This window comes from Pterocles gutturalis, unplaced genomic scaffold (assembly GCF_000699245.1).
Source record: "Pterocles gutturalis isolate BGI_N339 unplaced genomic scaffold, ASM69924v1 scaffold30307, whole genome shotgun sequence".
Lineage (NCBI taxonomy): Eukaryota > Metazoa > Chordata > Aves > Pterocliformes > Pteroclidae > Pterocles > Pterocles gutturalis.
Window position 1 is genome coordinate 24,561 of NW_010111160.1, and position 25,026 is coordinate 49,586.

The 25,026-nt window shown below is 37.0% G+C and overlaps 1 protein-coding gene across 1 annotated transcript in view; it reads right to left on the reverse strand.

Annotated features, from left to right (window-relative positions):
- The window catches only part of RFX6 (regulatory factor X, 6), a gene marked incomplete at its 5' end in the record, with an annotated part of 35,568 nt that extends 11,123 nt beyond the window's left edge, over positions 1 to 24,445 (reverse strand). The window contains 9 exons of the mRNA XM_010073656.1: positions 222 to 381; positions 1,144 to 1,193; positions 3,121 to 3,234; positions 3,328 to 3,405; positions 5,749 to 5,856; positions 10,733 to 10,760; positions 14,942 to 15,019; positions 22,643 to 22,704; positions 24,273 to 24,445. Coding sequence (XP_010071958.1) covers positions 222 to 381; positions 1,144 to 1,193; positions 3,121 to 3,234; positions 3,328 to 3,405; positions 5,749 to 5,856; positions 10,733 to 10,760; positions 14,942 to 15,019; positions 22,643 to 22,704; positions 24,273 to 24,445 — 851 coding nt within the window. The remainder of the gene's footprint in view (positions 1 to 221; positions 382 to 1,143; positions 1,194 to 3,120; positions 3,235 to 3,327; positions 3,406 to 5,748; positions 5,857 to 10,732; positions 10,761 to 14,941; positions 15,020 to 22,642; positions 22,705 to 24,272) is intronic.
- Positions 24,446 to 25,026: the final 581 nt, after the last annotated feature.

Below are 25,026 nucleotides of genomic sequence, written 5' to 3' on the forward strand. Positions count from 1 at the left end.
TTCATTATAACTATGGTCTTTTCTCTAACACAAAAGGTTAAAGTTTTGGTCAGATTTATTTATGGATGGTTAAACCTTTCTTGCATGGTTAAAGCTACAAGATGCAAGTCTTCCAGGGCTGAAGTTGAACCCTGAAAAAATAATGCATTATATCTCATAGTCACAAAGGTGCACTGAACGTAACTGACAATTTTTTGAATGTATACTCTTATGCTGTTTACCTGTGCTAGGTGTAGGAATGATGTTTGTCGTTTCAGGGAGGAAACAAATCTGCGTGCAATAGGCAGTTTCTTATCTGTCAGGATTTCTGGTAGATTTTCCAAAGAGGAAACAACCCACTGCTCCCAGTTTTTTGCAAAATTTCTTATATCTGCCAGTAAACTATACGGGGGAAAAAAAAAGTGGTTTAGAGAAATATAAATAAAAAATTGTCTTGCATTAGTTTAAATAATTGGGTTCCAATCTATGATTAACAGACTTCTGGACATATCTGTGAATTACTACTCAGGTGTCATCAAAAGGAAAAAGGAAATGACCAATCATCAAAAGGCTAAGATTTACTATATATTGATCTGTACCTCCTCTGAGAAAAAAATTGCAAGCCATTGGCCAGTTGAAATAGGTTGAAAAAACACTAGCTTTTAGAATAAAATATAAGAAATCCAAGAGCCAATGAAGATATCTGAAGTTAACACCTTAGTCAGGCATAAAAACCCAAACAGGATGCCCTTCAAGGGAAAGGAAAGATGAGAAGGTTCAGAGATAACTTATAATAATCTTCTTATTAATGTCGTGTTGAGAAAAACCTTAGATTTATGATGATGTGTAGGATACAAACCTGAAAAGTATTTTTCCTTAAACAATACATTTGTTTCTTTTTTTATCTTCTAGGGCTTTAGTGGAGAATAAGCCTATTTCAAAATATCCAAAAAGCCAGTAAAATGGGACTTTAAAACACTGTAATATTTTAAGGCTTTTCTATAGCTGTCATCAGAGCTCACAGTATTCTGCCATACATACTCTACTCTTCTAAAAATGAGCATAAATATTGTGAGAAAATTTCTCTAGGATATAGAATTTCTGCTATTTACCTGGAATATGCCTAACAGAATGTAGCATTATTATTAACTGTCAAATACCTACCTTTCTGGCATTTCTTGCATTGTTGCAGGGATGAGTACATCTGTAAGGACCTTCAAAAAGGTAACAGAGAACAATATTAAGCTTCCACTGGCCATTTACTCATTCATGTCTAACTTTTCTACTTAGATGGCAAAGTGATAAGGACTGGAAATTTATACAGAATGAAGTAATTCAACCTGTTGTCCAGATATTTATACACCTAGATTTCTCCCATCACTATTAAGACAGGAACATGAGAGAGATAGATATAACTAGATAGCTCCTATTCTTAATGTATGCCAGCATGCCAGTAAAACAAGAAGAGTTATCACTCATGTCTTACAGTAGGGAAATCAGTAGAAGTGAGATACATAAACACTTTGTCTTTTCTAGCATCACTGTGAGTCTCAGCAGATACTTAAGAATATCCCAAGTCCCTGAGTGCTATTAGCCACTTGACACTTCTTTCTGCCATACTGCATGTGACACTGAAGGTGTTCAGAGTTTAGGACAAATGCCCTATAGCTAAGTGTGGTGTGGAACTGTTCTGGCAAAAAACTGTGCCATCTGGCATGCCTTCTGGGGAATGTTATTGTGGAGGGCAAAGTTGTTAGACTATATCCCAAAAATTTGTTTCCAATGCTAACATAAATGGTTTGATAACAACGCCATAAAATTCCTCCCTCTTTCTGGCAGCTGTGTTGTCAAGAATATCTAACATGATTGTAAGTGAGAAATAGTGAAAGACAAAGAAGAGGCACAACAGCAAATTTATGAACTTTTGAGAAATTCTGTCATTCAGTTTCTAATTTAGCGACACTGTAGTATTTCTTCTTCTGTCACATTAAACATTTATTACAAATAAAGTTAATATTTGATCTATTGGGACAGCGTGTTTAGAGCAGGAAAAAACTCATAAACTCAAGGTACAATATAACCTCTACAAGTAAATGAGGCTTAACGGTTCATCTCCAGGGTAGTAGTTATGATCTTTGTTGTTAATTACCTTTACTTCACTCTGCTAACTAAAACACCTCTTTTTACTTTACAGCTTGATATGCTTCTAAGAAATATGTATTTTCACATTTTCTGGATTTTTTTCCCCATATTTTTGCACAGTAACAAATGGCAAATAGGTAACAATAATGCACTCTTGCTTTGACTGCTTGGTGTTTACAGTTATACCAGCTGTTAATAATGTTCTGATCTGATTTTCCAAATTAAACACTCAGGAAACTTTGGTGGCATTCCTTTTTTTATGTGTTCCCCAGTGGTCTATCACTTAATCCTGATGTTGCAATACTCCTTAGTTTCATTTAGTTTCATCTGTTTGTGTGATCATGCTGTGAATTAGTCAAAGAACTCACATGGCACAAAAACTCTGCAAAACAAATGGTCCTTAGATTTTTCATTTTTTAAACCCAAGCCAGTTCAGAGTGCAGCAGTTTTGCTGGTACATCTAGCAGCACAGGAACAGAAGTGAAGTGTAGCAGGCAGGAGAGGCAGGAATATCTAACCCAGTTATTGTTCCAGCTCTGTAACATTAAACCAAGGCTTGACATAACCTTTGAGTAGCAGATTCACATGTGGAATCACCTCCCTGATCTGCCACAGACTCTCTTTGATGGTAAAAATTGCAATAATCTGTTAAGTAAAAACAAGGCTTCAGTTTTCATCCAGGCTTAACTTGGAGTCATCTTTGTCAGTTAAACACATAAGCATTTCTTTTAGCTACATTCAAGCAAGTAGATCAAGATTTCACAATTAATGTGCTGCCTGTAGTCAGACATGAAGTGTGCAGCAGAGCTGAGGCTGGAGTTCAGTTCTTACATGTGCCAGTTTTATGTTCTTGATTTCTGTGGAATCCTTGCTGATTTACACAGGTAAGAGGCAGAAAGCAGTCATGGCATCCTGCTATTCTGACTTCAACACTGTTTTCACACAAGCAAAAGCTGTAATGTGGTTGAGATTATCCATGTAACTAAATGCTTAACTTACCTTATACAGTATGGAGTCACAAACACAGAAGATGTCAACGATGATGGGATTTTCAAGCAGGGGAAGAAGATGGTCAGGCATTCCTTGCCAAAAATGTAATAAGAAATGCTGAATCTAAAGGAGTAGAAACCAGATTCATGGACATAAATAATGCTTTCTTGGCTCCCTGTGCATATATACAGAGAATGTGTGTTCAAACAACCTTACCTCTTCAAAGTTCCCATTAATTGCATTGTCAAGGACACATTGACAGTGTGTTTTGTACATCATGATAAGAGTATCTACCTATTTTGGGAGAAAGAAAGATTAAACAGAGTTTCTTAGCTCTCTACTGCTATAGTGATTTTGGTTTCTGCTTTCTGTAACTAGTATTTAAATATAGAATATAAACTGTATTACAATGCATATTAAAAAACAGGCAGTCTGTATATTCAGAAGTGATGAGGAGGTCACTCATCTCTAGTTTTTACTGACATCTTTAAGTCTCAATGCTGTTGTCAGAAATGTAACATCTGACTCTATATACACTGAAAATGTAGATATCAAAATAAGGCAATAGGTAGATTAGCCAGTCAGATGGTAAAGTAAATTCACCCTTCTGAAGCTAAGATTAATCCCAAAGAGTAGTGCAAGTTAATCATTAGGCTACTATAGGCGTCTATGAGTGTTCTGAAACATCATCTAGTTGGACAAATGAGAAAATAGCTGCCAGCCATTTGGTCAAAGTTTAATCACTGCCTTACACGAACTGAACTTTAAAAAGTAGAATTCCCTTTCATCTCATCAGGCTAATTTATCTGAGTGGAGTGTTCCCTTATTTTAATAACTGTGCAAATGTATTACAACACTTTGGAAAAAATGGTAGCATATTTTTAAATTTGTAGCAAATTAGAAAACAATAATTTTGTAAGGTATTTTAAGGAAAGAAAAACGCAAACAAAACCATCCTTGTGGTCCAGAATCACAGGAAGTTTGTTACAGCTTGTGAACTTCTCCAGCAAACCAATATCAGGTTTAAAATGAACCTAGTACCACCTTGTTTCAACAGGTTTAGTATACAAATTTCTTTGAAAATGGATCTTGCTGTAACTACATATCTTTGAAAAACAATGGCAAAGGGTAAGATTCAAGAACATTTTAAAGAGTTTTTTCTTGGAAGGGATTGATGGAAGCTTAAAGTTTGGGTAAGTCTTCTTCAGAAGCATAAAATGCAGAAAATATCAATCTATTTTAGTGCAGATTGCTACATTTATGGACACCACAGAGATTTCAGTTGCATGCAATTTCTTAGGAGTTGAATGCAGGAGTCAAGATTCATGTATGGGCTTTCTTCAACAGAGTACCTAAATATCTTAGGTTCAATAACCTTTGGTCAGACAAGCTGAAGGAGGGGAAACACAGTAAGGGAAGAAAATAGGAAATAAGGGAACAAGGAATGAGGAAAGTGCAGCAAGGAAAGAGAGAGAGGGAGACACACAGAAATCAATCTCTCTTCCCACCATCTTCTCATAACTCCATGAGTCTGTCCCCAGACAGAGTCACCCACAAAGCCCTGCTGGCCCCTCCCATCATCTGGTCCCAACATCAGAGGAATTTCATGCTGCTGACCCAAGACTGAAGAGAAAATTACTTGCATCTTTTTCTTCACTGTTTAAGTGGTAAAATTCAGTTTTGCTTACACTGCTGTTGGGTCTGCAAGGATGCTCTTCAGATTTACATGTTATGAGAATGCTGTATATATGAGAGATGTCAATTCACTGATGAAGACCATAGCAGCAGGTGATGCACACTGCTGAGTTCTTGGACTTTCTTCAGGAACTGTAAGATTTCCAGCTAAGATCTCTTTACTGCAGACAGATCCTTTGGTTTAGCTCCTCACCAACAGGAATCCTAGACTTCACTACTTTCACAGAACAAACTTAAGAGAAAGGGCTCATAAAACAAAAAGCTTTAAAGCAACATATCTCAAGACAGCCACCATCATGACCCATACTAGAGACTAAACTGGAGAGTTCACAATGTGTACCAAAAGATTCCTAGCACAGTTCAGGGATGTAGCAGTCTGTAACAGGACCAGAAGCAACACCGACGTAACACACCGGCAAGCAATCAAACACACAAAACACATGCCAGCAATACTTCTAACTGAACAGCTACCCTGAGGATGAGCAACACTGACTATTGATTTGAGGAATATGATTTTAAAAAACCCCATATGCTCAGATTTTCACACTATCTTTTCAAACAATTAATGAAAGAGTATAATTCATCTAATTATTTGTTGGGAATTATTTGTTCTGATCTAATCAGAACAAAATTTACCCTAAATCCAAAGGCATTTGGAACGAATACAACTCTCAGTTGTTTGTCTTGCTCTCCCCATCTTACATACCATCAGTTTGTAAAATACTAGGTCAGTTAATAGGTAAATAATTCAACCACCTTTCCAGTGGAAAGCCGGTTAATCGGTGTTAGTAAAGGTTTGCCCCCTCTATAAATCAGTCACCTCTGTTTGATTATGGACATTTCTGGCTCTTTCATGTCAATACCTCAAAGGCTAAGATATGAAGAAACATTCTTTGTCAATTTTTGATCTGTAGGTCAGAAGAGAAGTAGCTCACACTTTACCTTGTCTTTAGAAATGCACGCTTGAAGCAAAAGGTGTTGAGCACTTGGAAACTCTGGGAGGAGAGTTCCAGTTTTAGAACTCAGAGAGTATTTACGAGTGAAACCACCCTGAAAGGGAAGTGAAAACCAGGAACATTTAAATGGCTAATATAGATTTAACCAAAACCAAAAATTCATGCTGAACTTGTATATTGTCAACATTTCAGAATATTTACTTTCAGATAACCCTTCCAAAATACTGATGCTTACCCAAATCTAGATTCCAGCTCAAGAAGGTAATTTAATATGTGCCTAGATCTAAACTCCACCAAATACAGTTTTCAGAATCACACAGTCTTTGAGCTACGTTACTTAATGGAATTCTACAAACTTGGAAGTTAAACTGTGTTTAAAAACTAAAGTGGAATACAGACTGTTGCTCTCCTCTACAGTATGGACTGAGGGAAGAGCATAAGTTTTATTTAATAGGTATCTTTTTAGTGCAAGGATCTAGGGTACTGGTGATATTATCGTTCTCCCTTTCTTTCTTCCTGCTCTGATAGCACAGCAATAGTGATTTCTGCTGCTTTACTATGGTAATCACTATTTTAGTTTATCATAAAGTTTGACTATATTTTATAGCATTATGGATGTCATGTTATGTAAGGTCTATGGACACTTCTGAACTATGTATTCATTATATAGCTCTCTGTGATTTTGGCAGACTTGTCATGAAGGACCAGAAAATATCTTCCAGTTCTGTGTCCTACTGTATTAAAATCAATATGCACATAAACACATGTACCAAGAGCTTTGTAGGAGAGCTGCATGCTCTCCTGCGGCATGCCACTGATTTTAGCTGGCTTCTTCCTGCTCTGTTGAAACAGCTGAGAGTTTGGCCATTCACCTTAGAGAGACTAGACCTTGTTCTGTGAATATTTTTGGAGCATTTTGCTTTTGTCCAAAAGGGAAGAATAAAACTACACCCCTTAGCACAGTCACATACAGCCATAGGTCTACACAATCTAAAAAATCCTACACAGAAGCTCAGTCCCAAAGTTCCAAGTCGGGGGTCACAGGCTGAGCCTGGAAAGAGGAAATACAGTTTCAAAGGGACTTACAGGAAGGCAATAAACAATTTTTCTCATGCTAATGCTTCAGCAACAAAAAAGGCATCTGTTAATAAGATCACCGTTTCATATCTCAATAAGAATGATATTCCCAGCTGTTTAGTGTTCTCCAGTTACTTTGTTGAGACACAGTCAATGCTGACCTGGAGACAAAATAAATTTATCCTGCATTATATTAAATTCTGCTGATCTGAGAGCTCCCTGAAGTTATTAAGAGTTCTTAAGCCTCTTTAGTTTGTGACATCTGAAATATCATAGACATATCTTGTACTAGTTACAGACTGAGAAAAGATCTTGAATAATATTAGATACTAGCCTTTTGAAAGATGGAGTTGAAGGACAAAACAACAAGTAGCCTCATATATGTGGATACTGAGCATGAAGCAATATATGATAAATCAGCCCTTGTTTAGATTCCTGCCACAATACTCTCACAAAATATGATTTAGGCTACTTCTCAGTAAAGCTGAGCAGTAACATTCTGTAGTAATACAGTGTTACTATGCTTACATTTATAATGCACACTGCATTATGCTTATTAAGCTCTCAAATGATAATAATTAAGATGAAACTCTCATCCTCAGGAGAAGTAATAAAATCTATATTATGATGCTGTCCTTACTGACTGAATTGTACTTAAAATCACTTGATTGCATTCAAGCCTAGAGAAGGTTATTTGGCTGAAACCCTTTGTCCCATTTTAGTCCACCTAGTCCTTCTGTTAAGGCAGTGTACGGAGCCTTGAGCAGGCCTTCTGCATATTCCTGCAGTGAGTCCATTATTTCTGTGTGGGTTCCCTTTGTACTAACTGATGGAATTTACAACTATACACTAGGCATTTGAAAAGTGTTTGAAATGGCCTCTTCCTACCCCTTTACACACAGTCAAATTTCACTGAAGTAGGAATAGTAGGCATATAGTGTAACATATAGTGTAAAAGTGTGCAAAAGGGAGTATTTTCCTACAAATGTTGACTTGCCAGTCGGAAGACAGTTTCAAGTGAAATTCTCTCAAATACTGAATTCAGAAAACTATAGCTGTAACTGACTCATTCACTATATATCTACCCCCGTTTTTATAGGGTGATATGTCTGCCAAAACAGACAACAAGAAATTAAAGCATACATTATGTAAACACACTTTGCCAGAGCTATCTACTATCCAAATACATATAAAGCTCTAAGTCAAAGAAATTAGAGAAAACTTAGAAACTTTAATACTTCTTTGTGTCAATACTTTTGCAGTTTTACAATTGCCTATGAGTAGCTTTCATTTTTTTTTAATAACAGGAGTAATATCAATTATTTTATTATACAATTACCCATGAAATATATCAAAAGCTCTCATTAAAGGGGATTAGTTCATTTAAAAGAAGGCAGTGATGGTGGTGGGAGGTTTAAGAGAAGATAATCTACAGTGTTTTTTACCTTGCTAATGGAGTTACACGACTGTGCCTCACTTCTAGGCTTAATATTTTAACCCACAGCCACTTGCCCTTTCAATTTAATGCCATCTGTTTCTAATGGCTATTTAACATTAAGATAATGACAGTAATATTATCTGCCTAATTAACCATGCAGACTCTAATGGTGTGCTAACTGGTTTAGATAAAAGAATTTGCTGATATCTCCCCCTACAGAGAGAATACTAGAAAATGTGATAAAACATACCAGAAGTAAACAGTGTCCCTGGAACTCAATAAGTGTTCATTCAAATGCCATTTACTCAGTATATTTAGACAATCAGTGCTTCAACATCTTTTCAATGTCTTTATGTTCCTACTGAGAATTACACCTTATGCAACCATTGTAAATCTATCTGGAATACCTAATTGCATGTACTTTCAAGCAAATGAATAAGGATATATTACCTGTTCACTTTAATGGAAAGTATGCTGACACATTTTCAGTAGGTGGAGATTGTTAATATTCAGTTTTGACCATGAAAGCTGTTTTTTTTTCTTTTAAGACCTGCCTGAATAATTTCAGACAACACAGAGACAGACAACCAAAACTCATACTGATGTTTCCTTTCTCACTTATTTCCACCAACTTCTCTGTGATTCTTTTTTTGGGAGGACCAAGGTATTGAACTTTGGGGCAGAAACAAGACAGGTTTATGGGACGGTCAATTTGCAAACAGACTGTGAAAGCCACATCAGAGATGGAAGTCAATGTGCATTCTTTTATGCCAAGGGAACCAGAAATTTTCCATCTCAAAACTCTGAAAAAATTACTTCTGTAGCAGTTCTCATGAATCCTTGGATATGTTGGGAATATTCTATGGCATAGCACTATCTTTTTTTTTTTTATATAAGATAGCTGATTATCTGAACAGGGAAAACAGAGCAGATCTAATCTATCTGAACCTCACTAAAATACTTGACGTGGTGTCACTATGGGAAATTATTAGTTATGCTGGTAATAATGGGGATTAGTACAAGAATGTAAAATGTTTAAGAAACTGACTCCAGTTGAAATGCTAACAAGTTGTGTTGACAGGGAAACTACTGGGTTGAAAAGGGACTGAAGTGAAGTTTCTCAAAGATCAGACTTGGGGCTGATCTCGTTAAACATTTCATAGAGTAAATTTGGTGATATGAGCTAATGAAATCATCAATAAAGAGGAAGACCAAGAGGTCACTTAGAAAGATCTGGATGGCTTTGAGATAATGGCAATAAAAGGGATGAAAATCAATAGAGCGAAGCTACACTCTCAGGGACCAATAAGAATTTCTGCTATCAGCTAGGAGTTGCTTATCTGGAAATGAAAAAGGAGAAACACTTGCTGTGTATCAGAAGATCACAGAGGGTATATTTGGTCTGGTAAATTAAATGGTGTCAGGAGATGTTCCTAGACAATACTAGAACAGTATTATTCAGAATGGCCCCTGGCATTCTTTCGGCCCATGCCAATTAGCAGTCTCCCAAACAATTCCTAGTCATGCTTCAACAGTTACTGCATGCTAGGAGCTTTTCGCCGTGGCAGTGTGGCTGAGATGTGCCTATGTTGTTCTGCAGGATTAGGAGTTTAATAATATGGACGCAGGCTATTCCATGCCAGTTGAACTCAGTGCCAAAGAACAATCCTGGGAGCAATCCTGAACCATTAATGTGCAATAATCCATGATTTTCTAGTATAAATCTGACCAGAATGACAGTGACGATACCACAGTATACAATAATGAAAATGTAGGTTACTTATGTAAAAAAAACCAAAAACAAACAACAACCACAACCAAAAACCAAACACAGTTCTAGGGTTCATCAGAAGGGATATTTGCAATAGGAATCGGAGACATGCCATTTACAGGACTTTATGATTTTTTTTCTATAAAGATATTCAAATCAGAATAAGTACAGTGAAAAACTACAAGGCTGTCAGAAGTGACTGAAAGCTGCTGCCTGTTCCATCTAGCAAGCAAAAGCAGTAACAAGACATATCACAGGAAAATGTGACAAAGAGCAAAACACAGAGAAAGACAATCCTGACCAGGAGGTATAAGATTCAGTTTATTAGAAATAATCTTTTGACTTCCATTCAGACAAATGAGATTCTGAAAAATTCCTCCTGCAAAGGTAACGGATGCAAAAGATTAAGCTAGAGCTTGATCCTTTGCTTACGAGGGTCCATTATGAACCTCTGTGGTTATGGGTAACTGGATTGGAACAGGAATCCCAGAAGGTGCTTTCCAATCTTATTTTCCTCAGAATGTTTAGAAGAGCAAATACTCATCTTAATGAAAATTGGTTATGCAGGCCTAATCTTTAATGAAAAATATTGTAATTTTCAAAGAAATCAATGTGAAGAAAGCCACAGATCACATAATATTTAGATTACAGCAGAAGCAAAAGGAAACGGACTACAACACTTACCTCATTCTTTAACTTGCTTCCAGAGAACCTTTGAAAATAAACACATTTGATTAGTTTTTCATAAGAAGAACATTTTTAGAATTTGTGTATACATATATATAAAAAATACATCAATTAGAAAAATTATCACATTTCTCCAAATGTGACTATAATCAAAATCATGATTTTTTCTTAACTTCTTCCATTGGTTTGCAAGTGCCTGAGGATATCAGGAAACTTACTGATGTCTTCCAAAACATGACGATTCAGATTATTGACCAAACAGTAGAGTATAAAACCAGTTTCAGTTTTTTCTTTGCATCTTTGCAACTCCACTGATATCAAAAGGGCAGCGTAAGTGCAAGTCCATAAGGTCTTTACCAGGATATAAAGGTTTTGATAAAGCTAAGTAAATTCAGAGTAGAAAAAATATACGTAGAATTTATACTTCTCAGGAAAATGAAGAAATCATAGTGATTTTCCATTCTTTTTCACTACAGTATTATTTTGATGCAGGTGAAATGCATTTCTGAGATCAGATTCATTAACTATCAAAAAATGTATTGCAGTACAGTGAATGTTCTATTAAGACTCCAGTTCAGAGATTCCCAGTGAAGTCATTGGACTATCAGGCAACTCCAGCACAGAAATTAGAAAGCACACATTTTAAATTATAACAACTAAGCTAGAGAATGTGTAATGATAGAGGTTCTAATGGATCCGTATAATGAGAAACATTGTTTGATTATTGTTATTTCCTGTTCTGCTAGCTAACAACTGATATGATACTGTGGGCAACTTGAAGTCTTATAATTATTAGCAGCAATACTGTGATTTCATGCTGTTGAGATGCTCTGCTGGCAGGACAGAAAACTAGAAGCTTAGCAGCTGTGGAATTCCTCTTGCCCAGGCACCTTACAGTTCCCATCATGTGATGATCCAGCATATGTTACCTATAGAGTTCCCTTGGTTGTCGATAGATGAGTATGAAAGAAGGCATCACTCCATTGATTATAACATGGAACTAAATAGCTTCACAGCTGGATGTATTTGTTACAGACTGTGCAGCAAAACGTGCACAGAATGTACAGTAGAAACACGAGGCAGCATCTGCTAGCAGTGCTCCTCCAGAGTCGCTAGCTAAAGGTATCCTTCACACAGTGCTGTGGATACTAATGATTTTTTGTGTTAGATGTAGTCCTTTCACAGTGCAAGGCTTGATATTTAAAGGAACCAGGAGGTCAAATTTACAGTGGAATTTAAGGATTTGGGCATCTACAACCCTGCATTTAAGGACTATTGTACTCAGCTCAGTTACCCAGATGTCAATACATGAATGCCAATTAAATCTGAAATGGCAGTAGAGGCCTGTATTTAGGCCACTAAGCTGAGGCCCACTGCCCCTTCTAACCTTTTGACCAGCTGCCACCTAACATGCAAGCCTTGTGGTAAAGGCCTCTATATGCCTGCATTTGTGCATGGGCACGGTGTGACATTGCCTACCTGGATTTCTCCAAGCCTTGACACACGGTCTCCTCCTAGAAACACTGGTGGGCTATGGTCTGGACAAGTGGTCTGTGCAGTGGTGGGGAACTGGCTGTCAGGCCACACCCAGAGGGTGGTGGTAAATAGCTCCTTTTCAAACTGGAAACCTGTCCGAAGTGAGGTCCCTCAGGGAGCGACATTGGGCCCAACACTGTTCAATAACTTGATAAGTGATCTGGATGATGGGATTGAGTGTACCCTGATGAAGTTTGCTGATGATACCAAACTGAGTGGGGAAGTGGACACTTCAGAAGGGAGAGTCACCCTGCAGGAAGACCTGGATAGGCTGGAAGGGTGGACTAACAAGAACCTTATGAAGTTCAACAGACAAGTGTAAGGTCTTGTGTCTGGGAAAACACAATCCAGTAGTGCAGCACAGGTTGGGATTTACCCGGCTGGGGAGCAGCTCTGTGGGAAGTGACCTGGGGGTCCTGGTGGACAAGCAGCTCAATATGAATGAACAGCGTGCTACCACTGCAAGGAAAGTCAACTGGATGCTAGGTTGCATCAACAAGGACATCACTGTCAGAGATGATGAAGTCATTATCCCATTCTACGCAGCATTTTTGAGGCCACGCCTGGAATACTGTATTCAGTTTTGGTCCCTGCTATACAAAAAAGATGTGGACAGGCTGGAGAGGGTCCAGAGAAGGGTCACAAAGATGATCAAAGGACTGGGAAGCCTGCCATATGAGGAAAGGCTGAGAGAACTGGGTTTGTTCAGCCTTGAGAAAAGAAGGCTTAGGAGAGATGTTATCACCATGTTCCAGTATTTAAAGGGTGTCTACAAAGAAGATGGAGACTCCCTTTTTGCAAGAAGTCACACGGAAAAGACAAAGGGTAATGGGTACAAGTTACTCCTGGGGAGATTCTAATTAAACACAAGAGGAAAATTTTTCACAATGAGAACAGTCAGCCATTGGAATAATATCCCCAGGAAAGTGGTGGATTCCCCAACACCGAACACTTTTAAGATTCATCCAGACAGGATGCTGGGCCATCTTGTCTAGATCATGCTTTTACCAAGAAAGGTTGGACCAGATGATCCTTCAGAGGTCCCTTTTGACCTGGTATTCTATGATTCTATGATCTGACACTACTATCAACCCACATATCTTCCCTGCCTACTTCTGCCCCAAGCTTGTTCCAGGAACCATTTTTACAGTTGATCCCCTAGAACAGATATCAGACAAAGGACAGATTTTAAGACTGATCATTATATTCAGCAGCCAGCAACTGGGACATTCACTCTCAATTTTGAATCTCTACACTGCTTAACTCTTTCCTTACCTAGAAATTTGTTCTTAACCGCAGGCTGCTGCGTCATTCTCTTTGCATAGACAAATCCAACCACGATGACGGCCTAGACTGTGCAAAGTCAGCATTTGAGCTTCTGTCCTAAATCAGCTAGGGAGGCAGTTTGACTGCTGTACCCTGAAAATTCAACATCTCCTACATGACAGCACAGCCCTATCACAAAGAAAAGGTTCCTAACCAGTGAATCTAGTGAATCTAGTGAGTAGTCTTGAAAAATCTTAGAGAATACCTATGGCATCTTTATGTGAACATATGCCACTGGAAATTCAGCCAGGAGGAATTTTGCAGAACCTCCACTTTATTTGTATTCATTGCTGCTAGACTGTGCAAGACAGAGCTTTGCATAGAAAGAACACTGGCTGACACAAAGCTGAGGACTAAGAGTGATTATATTCCCTTAAGTGAAAATAACTGTGTTTTCATCAATTAAATGAGCAATTTGTTCAAGATAATTCTGTATTATGAAGGAACCTCACGTCACTGTGTATCAGCAACACCTCTGCATAAATACTGGAAATGGCATATTCCGGTCTATTATACATTAAGTCCTGCAGTGGAGAGATCCCTCTTTCTAAGCATCATTGGCAACATTAACCTCAATTTTTATACTTGCCCTGTTGTTTGGAAAAAGGGTCTTTTGATATAACCTAAATTTGCCAGCAGTTGAATTTTCTATGTGTGATTATGAACTCATTTATTCCTTTCCTTTCTCAGAGTCCCCACTTATACAGGTATAAGGCCATAGACAATGAAAGCCGTCATTCAAGCCATATGTGAACAGAGACATTTGTTTTATGAACTATTAATCTTTGGCAAACCAACAGGCAGCTATCGTAACATATTGATCCTGCTAGCTGTCCCTTAAATAAATATAATTAGAGCTTCCTGGGTTAGGTTTAAACTGATATTAGCCAGTCAGAAGACCTGTAAATATTAATCTACACTGAACCCTCCCTCCTGCCCACAGGTGCCAGCTTCACACCATTCTCCAGACGTTTCATAATGGCAAGCTGTCTTGCGGAAAGAACTCAGAGGGTGACACACAAGCAAACAAAATGAGACAAGTGTTCTGGAAAACTGCCTCACACGAACTTGAACAAATCCTCTGCTGGCCTAAGTTGATGCAGCTCTATACTGACTGCAGTGGGGCCACACTGGAAGACACTAGCAAAATATTTAGATCAACCTCTTAAAACAAAATCAATGTCTTTAGGGAGCAAACTGCCACTTAAATCTAGGAATGGCAAACATTGAGATATGCAGCAATACAAGTTGTGGTATCAACAAAAAATAGCATCCTACAAATACCCTCCTAAGGGAAGGTTAACATTAGACCTTCACTAAGTCTCAGCAGTTATGTTATTGTACCTGGTTAAGCCTTTTCCAGAATACACAGAATGGTAGTATGCACTGCTTTCTTTAATGCCAATTCCATAATAGTGATACCTATGGGAAAAAAAAGAGGAGTGTTTATGAGTAGCGTGTCAAGTAAAGGAACCTACCAAATTGATTTTCAATGCTTTCTGAAAACTTTTCTTAACAGCGTCTACCAAATCCTTTCACTGACATGGAACAAAATCTGGTCTCATAGAAAACAGTATTGTCATGATTCGACCCAAAATTCAAGGCTACGATCTTCTTTAAAACACTTTCTCTCTTACAAGAATGTAGCTGGAACAGCAAATCTCCTAGAAACATGTTACGTCCCCTTTCCCTAATGTATATTCTCTTTCATTTTACTTTGTTGAAAGTATGCTGGGTTTGATCTACCAGGTTTATTTTATCAGGCTTACCACTGCTATATTTAGACAGTCCCACAGAGCACTCTTCAGTTGAAAATAACTTGCCAGTGTACCCTACAAATTACTGTTCAGCCTCCTATGACTAAATATGCTAACATGTCATTCATTCATTCTTCTCTCAGGTTGTAGGCTGAGCAACTCTGCTGAATTATTTAGCTGCTTAAGCAGTTTTCATACACATTTTTTTTCTCCGTTGCTGCCCTCCTGGAGATTACTGCTCGCAAACAGAGCTCAAGGAAGGAGACATATCTATTGCTCAGCCTCTGCAATGCTGAGCCAAACACCTTAACCAAAGAGACTAAAGAGGGCGGGTTGGTGCTACGAGAACTGGCTATGCAGAAGATACTTACTGCTTTCCACTGATTTTGCTACAAAAGAAGTGACCTTCAGGAGAAGGGCAGGAGAGCAAGCTGGGGGCAGCTATTTCTTTACCAGTCATAGCAAAGTTTGCTTGAGTTCATCTGTCAAAGGTGATAGGCCCTGTCCTATAAATTCCACTTAACAGATTTTAAAACTGATTGTGTTTGTCTAAGAATGTCATGGACAGTATTCTCGGGATCATTTCTTTTTTTTACTAAAGGTAGCTTGAAAACACCACGGCAGCTGGTTTAACTGAACTGCTTCAAAGGAACACTTGCAGTTCAAGCATCTGGCACATAAACCAAGCCTAACACAGGGGTATTAGCTTTGCAACACATTGCACTAATTTCACTGAAACTTCTCAAAAGCTTGAAGAAATGCACTCTTAAGACACAAACCCCTCAACAAATAGTTTATAGAACACATAACCAAAAGTTTTCAGCTCATCTCTGCTGTTCCTGGTGACACCCATTATAAAAAAAATCACAATCTTACTGTTTGTTCTTGTATGGGACACTCACAGATAAGAACAAACCCTTCAAATGCTTTATCTTTACAAAGCTGACTAAAGGCATTAGATACAAATGATATTTAAGAAAACGTTCATTAGGATGATATATTTGCTTAGCCTATGTAGCTTTGAAAATCTCAGCTGAAACAGTCATTCTCCTTCTGGACAGTCTGTTGCATGCATTCAGGATTTTACAGTCAAGAAACATGACAGAAAGTGGCTGCTGCTAAACATCGTAGTTTTTACTCTTTGTTTGAAACTGATGAGTCTACATAATACCACTTAGTTTTCTTGCCTCTTAAGTGTATTTTTCTGAGGGATGGTGATGTGGTGAACTGACCATTTTAAAATACCTGTTAATACTCAGAAGCTCAGACATAAGACCGCCTTCTCATAACAGTTCCCTTTTTATCCATTAAAGTCAGAGCTGGCTGATCAAAGCAAAGTGACACCTCAAAGTGGTTTAGGATGCCAACGGGACCTTTCACTAAACTTCACAATGCTAGACAGTTGTCCTCCATTTCACATACAGTATTGTGTCACCTGTGTTGTGAATTAAAGTCCTGAAAGTTTTCAACCAGCACTTCTGGTTTAGTAGCATTAAACAGATAGACTTGGGCCAAAGACCTGGGTCTGGAAATTCCTAATATTTGACAGAGTTCTGACACAAATGCTAAAACCATGAACATTTTTTCTTCTTTCATGAATATGAAATAATTCTAGACATGACAGAAGAGGTATTGAAAATATAGATGTATGGATTCTTTGACCTAACAGCATTTACTTAGTCTTGACAGGATGAAAAACACAATAGAGCTGTGACTGCCTCTTTAACAATGTTACCTGCACATTTGTCATTGGTCATGTAAGCAAGCAGTTGCCCACATCTCATTCCAACACCCTAAATCTCCCAGTTTCAATCACATGCCATTTTTTAAATTCTAAAAATAAAACTTCACACTTTCACCGCAAATTCGGAATTTCCTCTTGCTAAAGTTGGAGTGGGTCAGAGGTCAAGGAAAAGTATTGCTCTTTACAAAGTTAGGATTCAGTATCTTGATTATTCAATATCTAATTCAATATTAACATATTTGGGCTAGAAATTGGCACTCTTGCATGATTTGGATTCCCAGGTTTCCAGTGGTAGGCAAAAATACTTGTCCCTGCTCTAGAATGCCCCAAGATATCAGAATTTACCATTGCCACATTTTACTATATGGAGAACAGATATTTTAAGTACCTACTCAGTATGCCTTAAAGGAATAGCAGTTATTATTTTAACTTCACTCAGTGATTTCTGTAGTTCAATTTTTAGTTCTAAAAAATACAGCTTTCCAGTCACAACACAAAAGCAATTAAAAAAATTATATTCTGTACTTTTCAAGCTCTGCCCGGAATACTTCACAGAGTAATGAGGTATAAAGATTTTTATTCTCTTACAAGCTAAAGCCATTAGCTAAAGAGATTATTTTGGATTCCCTGTTGAGAGTAGTACACCCATCCCAGACACATCGATACCATCTCTAACCTACAATTTCAAGTACCCTCTTTCTGTCTCTTCATATGCTATTTCTATGTGTATGTACAGTATATATGTGTTTTCCTTCTATTGTGCAATTACTAAAATGAAACCAGCAATCATAAGGAACTTATTCTCAAGTTTCTTAACAAACCTTTTACTAAACAAACTGAAGTGCTTTCCTCTTTTCATTTCAGTGGTTTGTTGTAACATATGTTCCTACGCAAGTAGTAGCCCTGATTTTAGCATACACTGACACAAATGATGCTGATAAGGAAATGATAGGCTTAAGTTGTTCAGGGACTTGCAATAACTTGTTATCACAGGGCCAGTTGCCATATCAGTTTTATTAACCCACTAAATCACTCCTAATAAATAAGATAATAGTTTTCAGACATGATGGATAAAAGCTAAGATTCATCATTGATCAAAGTCTACAAAGAAATTAAATTGTAACTTGAGCTCAAACAGTCTTCTGTGTCATCTGAGCAGTATGTACATTTTCCCGAATGGCTGCTCCAGGTAATTTGTGTACCATGAAGATTATAACTGAATTCTAGCAGTGGCCACAGCATGTTCAACATTACCTATGCAAAAAGATGGATCCAGAACCTGCTGCACAGACAACTGTTGCTTATGAAATACTAATTTAAGAGCAGTTTGCCATATTTATTGTGCTGGGTCTTCTCCCACTCAGCAGGGATATGGAAAACTTCCCCTGCATTCAGCCATCTGGAGTGATTAGCACAGGCACGAGAGATGAATGAACTTTGTTAACAAAATTGTATCCAAGGTTTTGTACCTCCTTGGCCAAATGTTTAAATGAGTGTTTTTGTATTGACACTTCTGTACAAACGGGTTGTTGGATGTAAACGCAGAGAGAGAGACTCTGACTCTGAGGATCAAAGTTCTAGGATTTGTTAGACCCATTTTTAAGTCTCTCCTTTGCCCAGAACTGGAGAGGACAAATGTTGCTTGGAATCAGAGGAGGAACTAACATTTGTATATCTATCTCACACCTTAGAGCAGCATCCGTATCCCGCACCTTAGAGCAGCAGATCTTTCTCAGACCCAATTCATGCTCATGAGAATGCTAGAAAGAGCTTGACCTTGTTTTGGTGTGGGAGAAAAACAATTTCTGTCACCTTAAAGATGACGGAAAAGGGAACCGATTTTCTTTTCTTTCTTCTGACCACAGCCATGCTCTATCAATACGTTACTGTCTATGAGCTAGCTTTTCTTTGCAACGTAAGAACATTGATTCCATTGGAGAGGAATTGTCTTTTTCCTTCCAAGCTCTTGCAGTATCTGGCTCAGTAGAGTCCTGGACAATGATCAGAGCTCCTAGACAATACTGCCACACGAAACATCACTGTCAGGAATAGTTAGTACTATTACTGCTCCTACTAACATTATATTGAATTTACGATAGCAACAACAGAAATAAAACAATGTCACTACATTACCATGCTTAAAACAATAGGATTTAATCGCTGGTAAGAACTGCCTCCTAGCAGTCCCACTAACCCAGCTTTATTCCACACAGAAAAAGCTTACAACATTTAGAGTCCATGTTGTCATAAAAGCATAGGGTAACTAGTAATTTACTGAAACTGATGAACAGCTCATTAATTTGCTTACTAACTTAATGGAAATACTTCTTTAAATTATATTTGTGTAGCTACCTGCTAGCTGGTGAAAGCAGAAATGAATTTGCTACTCAGTGAGTCTGACAGGAATATGATCCACAACATCAGAGACAGATAAATAGATAATCAGAAATAAACAAATAAATAATCAGAGATTATTATTTATATTGCCACTTCTCTACGACTACTTGCTGCTGTATTCGGTCTCTGAACTGGAGATATCGTCACTTGTGCCTCTTCTGAGGTCCTTTTTTGCAGCGCAAGAAAACGTAAATGTATCTTAGTGGAAATAAGAATTGCAGAGGAAAAGTCTCTGAGGAAATTCTGACTAAAAAAAAAAGAGAAACAAATGCCATATGTTCAAACAAAACCTGCTGATGCCTCATCCGTTGGAGGAAATTGTTCAAGAACAGTTAATCCATATGAAAATATGGCACATAATACCACCGAGGTCAGTAGGGATACGAGATCTGCTGAAGAAATTATGGGCATGAGGTATTTCTGTGCCCAGGTATTAATACTGTTAAATGTCTTAGAGAAAAAGGGAATATAGTGACATATGTCCCAGTGCAACTAATTTTGTAGCTAAATTCCCATGTCAAAAATTAGATTTGAAACATAATCCTTTACTTAATAGACATTGACCTACTGTGCTTCAATATGCAGACATGTGATACATTTTGGAAGTTTGGATCTTGACTGAATCTTGTTTATCAATTCATTAGATATGTCAGTTCAAAAATACAATGAACATTTGGGAGACGTGTATTGCCACTTCTATTCTTTCATTCATTGTAACTTGAAAGTGATTCTCCAAATATGTTAGGTTATGAACCTGACTAAGACTTACTTAACCAAGGCATTGATGAGTTAGTAGATTGTCTGATATTCCTGCACAGATTGTGTATGCCAGATGTCCTAAAAAATTAAACACAACACCAGCAGCAAATGTTCATCTGCAGAGATGACTAACTCTACATCAGCTTATGCCTGTAACCATAGGTGAACTTTACCACAGCAGACAATATACTAAATCCCTCTTTTCCCCTATAAATAACCTTTCTAAAAGTAATTCTCCTCAAAAACCTTCTATTCAGCATCAGTAGGTCATCTACAGAAAGAGAAATTAACTTCAGTTCCAGCTTTCCTCTATACAATTCAGATTGTGTACTCTCTCCTGAAAAAAATTAATGGATTACAAATTTGTAAGACCATGTCAGAAACTATGCAAGAACTGTTCCCTGTTGAAAAAAAAAGGAAAAATATTCTATGCAGGCTTTCTTTCCTTTGGATTTTATTTTTGATTATTTAAAATAAATACTTGAGACATAATCAAGAAATAGAATGTCATGTAAAAAATTGGAATTTAAATTCTTCCTCACCTTTGTTTATAGTGCAACAAAGCCTAAAATCCACAAATGACATCTCTATGCATTCTTCAGCAAAACTAAGGTGGAATTAACTAGCTACTTCTTATATTTCTAAGGCACGAAGAAAATCAAGCATAACAACATGAAACAACCCTCCAAAATTATAAAAGCAAACAATGTATCTTTCAGACATTCCTAGTATATTGCAAAGCACTTAGAAAAACCACAGTCTTGTAGTTTTCCTTTCCAGTGTCCATTCATTTTGAGTTTTGCTTATAAATTACTGAAAGACTTTGTCTTTCAAGGCTAAGTCATTCAAAATAAAGACTTTTCCCAAACAAACAGAACGTTTGAGTTTCTTCTATTACTACCAGTATTCTGGTTTTCTATCTTATTCCTTAGCAAAAATGTTTCTTTGCTAGTTTTCTGGGTTTTAGTTTTCTTTCAGTAAACCATCAATTTTTTGTGCTTTCTTCTATAAGTCAAGGATGGTTCTATGAACCTTATTAAGGACATAAACACATTTGTAATTTTAAGCATGAGAAAAATCCTAGGGCTACTCACGTATTAAAAGGCATGCATCTCCTAAAAGATAGGCATTAATAACAAATGTTTAATTTCTGTGTATACACAGAAAGTTGGACACAATATCTATCCTAATTTGCTCCTCGCAACAATGTCTTATTTACAGGAACACCTGTTTCGAAATCAATAGAAATATACAGATAAATTTGATTTGGGACTGAAAACCATTAAGTTTTCAGAGAGTTACTTTAAATGAACAAAATTATGTAACTAGTCCTATTTTATGTAGAATGCTATAGGCACACTATTTAGGTTTAAATATTTTTTAAAACCTGATATTGATAAAAACCAAAATAACAATTTAAAGCACAACACTTAGAAAAGCTCAAAGCCAGTCTTGGTTTCAGGGAATGCAGAGAACCGTTGTATTTGTCACTCCCCAAACAGGCATAGAAGTTTCTTAGAATTACCTAACTCATAGCTTGACACTAGCAAAACCTTAAATTATTTTAACTTGTCTACATTCCTTACATAAATACACCACAGTTTTTAATTTCTTTAAGCATTCCCCTATTAAAAAATGAAATCAGATTGGGTACAATTCATCAGTCCTTTCTCAGCAGTCTTGATATCGGGAGATAGGAGGGAGGGTGAATGCAAAGGAATATGTTTTTACCACTGTTCACTACAGTTATAACTTTATCATGGCCAAAAGCATAATGCCAGAACCAGATTTAACAGATTTCACCACAAGTGACATACAATTATCTGTGATCTATTCCAATCAACTGGATACACTATTTATTAAATGACTGCACTACGGGTTGTGTACTTTTCAGAGTTTTTATAAACTGCCCACTACAAAGAGCAGATGTACACCTTCTTCTCAATTTAAGCCTATGTGTTTTTCTAGTGTCTTTAAATTAATCCAAGCTGTTACGAACACAACGAAAGTTATTAGATTTTTAAAAAATACAAATAAAATCAGTTAGATTGCATGTTATTTATAGAAAGATGAACAGCTGTAAAAAAGATATATGTATTATATAATGTTTTTTATATATAGCATTTTGACATATATTTGCAACAAATGCATGGCTCTATAAAAATAATGACAAATTCTAGAAGCTTAATCAGTTTAATTTTAGAAGTTATGCCTGCAGTAATGTTTTCAAACTCTGTATCAGTTTCACCATGTACCTGAAAGTTATCACTTGCAGCTTGTCATCTGAATAGACCCCCCTGTCAATTAATATCTATGACAGAGACGCGGAAATACATGTCATTCCTAGAATGTATTCTGTAAGCGGATACACGGGTAATTGTGCCTTACTTTGAGTGACCCCTTGTTCCAAGCCGCCTTGTGGTAAGGAGAGGGAATTTCTGGCGAATGGTCTAAAGAGAAAATAACTGTATTAATATCTAACACTGGCATACTTAGCAATTTGTTCATGGAAAAAAATTGTAGTGCAAACATGTGGTCTAATGCAGTCTGTGAATAAATATTTATGACATTTATGTCACAACAGAAACAATTAAGCATGTTTTACGCTGCAGGCATCCTTCCATCCTCGTCCGTCTCACTGTGTACCTCCAAACTTCCAACCCATAAGCTCCTTCCCATCTGTTCTTCTTTTCCGTTTTCACTTCTACAACATAAAATCTCATTTTATTCTCCAGAATCCTGTCTCATTTGGGTCCCCAAATTACAACCGTATCTTTTGCTTCAGAGATCCAAACAGAACCAGGGAAAGGTCTGGCCTCTAGCTATTCTGTTTTCAACGACAAACAACTAAAAATAAACTGATTTTTTATGTGAAAAGTGTGACCTGACGGTTAAAGCAAATAAATATTTGCCTCATGGGTATTTCTGTGTTGTCCACTATCAAAGTGCTGGACAGCCTTAAACATATTCATGCCCACTGAAACCTTATGAAAGTTTCTGCTAGCTCTACACTAGCTCTATGCTACACACACATAAACAATTCACGTTACGTGATTTAATCCAAGTCAAGCAAAACATTTGGGCACTGGACTCCTGAGATTGAGACTAGTGCCCTAGAAGCATCCTACTTTTCCTGTAAAGAACAATGCAAAAGGTTTATTAAGTAAAAAAGTAATTCAGTAATAGAGGTAGATCTAATAGATACATCTAATAGAGAGACCACTGTCAAAACAATGTTTAAATAGAACCCTGTTGTCTTCGTCATTTATGCTGAAACTGTGTAATGAACATTAGACATACACGTTCTCAGTATATCCAGTTCATGAGGAAAAAATTAGTAAGTGAACATTTTATGAACTGGATTTTAAATCCATTATTATTATGTAATTAAATTAATGCATTTTGCTATGTATGAACAATGACTAGCTCAGCAGTGTTTAAAAAAAGATGATCCCTGAAGCATTTTTGGTTTCCTGTTTCACTAACTAGCCACGATTTAATTTGGAGAGTTCACATCTCCCTTTCACTAATTGATTTCATTAATTTATTTCAGGGAAGGGTAGAAAAGAGGATGAATCGACAGTTTTTCATTCAGGAGCTCTTTGTGTTATTAATTTTTATTCTCTTTCTTGTATTGGTTCTTGTGTCACATCTCACTTTACACTGCCTTCAGTATAATTAAAAGTGTCTTCCATGTCAGATCTGGTTTTGTGGAAAGTACCCTATTAACATCATCACCAAAAAAGAAGGGAAAAAGATTAAAAAAAAAAAAAAAGCTCCTGGAGACAATGCGTTTTTAAAATAAAAAAGAACAATAAACCAAAGGTAATTTCAGCTTCACCTTCCTCTGAAGTGCTGTAACGAAATCCCTTCAAACCGAACAGTGTAGTTAGTCTGGTTCCATGTACGTTAGCAGTAGAAAACATGTGAATTTGAGAGGCATTTGGACACAGGTGTACTAAATTGTCATTCTGTCAAAGACTTAGGCTAACAAATTATGAAGACATTTACTCCTTACCTTCCCAAAAGTTGCAGCACAGGCAGGTTCCAGCTTCTCTTTTCTGCAGAAGTCTAAATAATGTGCATAAAGGATGCATCTTGGTAAACAAACTCCTTCACAGACAATGTAGTTTTCTTCCAGCCTGTACAGAGAAAGAAATTGCCAGAGTAAGAAGCAATATGGTATTCTCCCTATTTTATTTTCCTTTTGGTTTTTTTGGTACTGCCTTTTCTTTTTTTTTTTTTTTTTTTTTAATTTTACTGGAGATTTCTGTGAGAGCATACAAATTAGTTTCTACTGAACAAGACAGACACTAGAGACTTACTCCATACTTGGTGCTTAGGGTAGCTGCAGAATACAGAAAACCTGGGTCCAGGTCCCTTTTCTTAATGAGTTTTTTTTCAATGTCTGGATTCTTTTGCTTTCTGTAAATGATTAAATGATCCACATTTAAGAGCTAGCCTTGGTCTGAAAATAAGAGCACTAACTAGACTATGAAAGACTTGGGTTTGCATCTGTCGTTTGACTAGAGCAGGGGCTTGAACTTGCATCCTCTGTCCCACTGTATCTTCATACTTTTGCTTTTTTTATTTCCACACTGGACCTGAAACTGTTTCTTGACCAAATCATACCAAAAAGGAAAAAACTGTTTTTTCTTTCTGAAGAGGATGCATATTTATGTAGCTTTCCAATCAGTTTACAGAATTCAAGTGCCTAGTGATGGCCACTAAAGTAAAATTTTTAAAACAGAACTAAAAAACTGGTTGTCTTC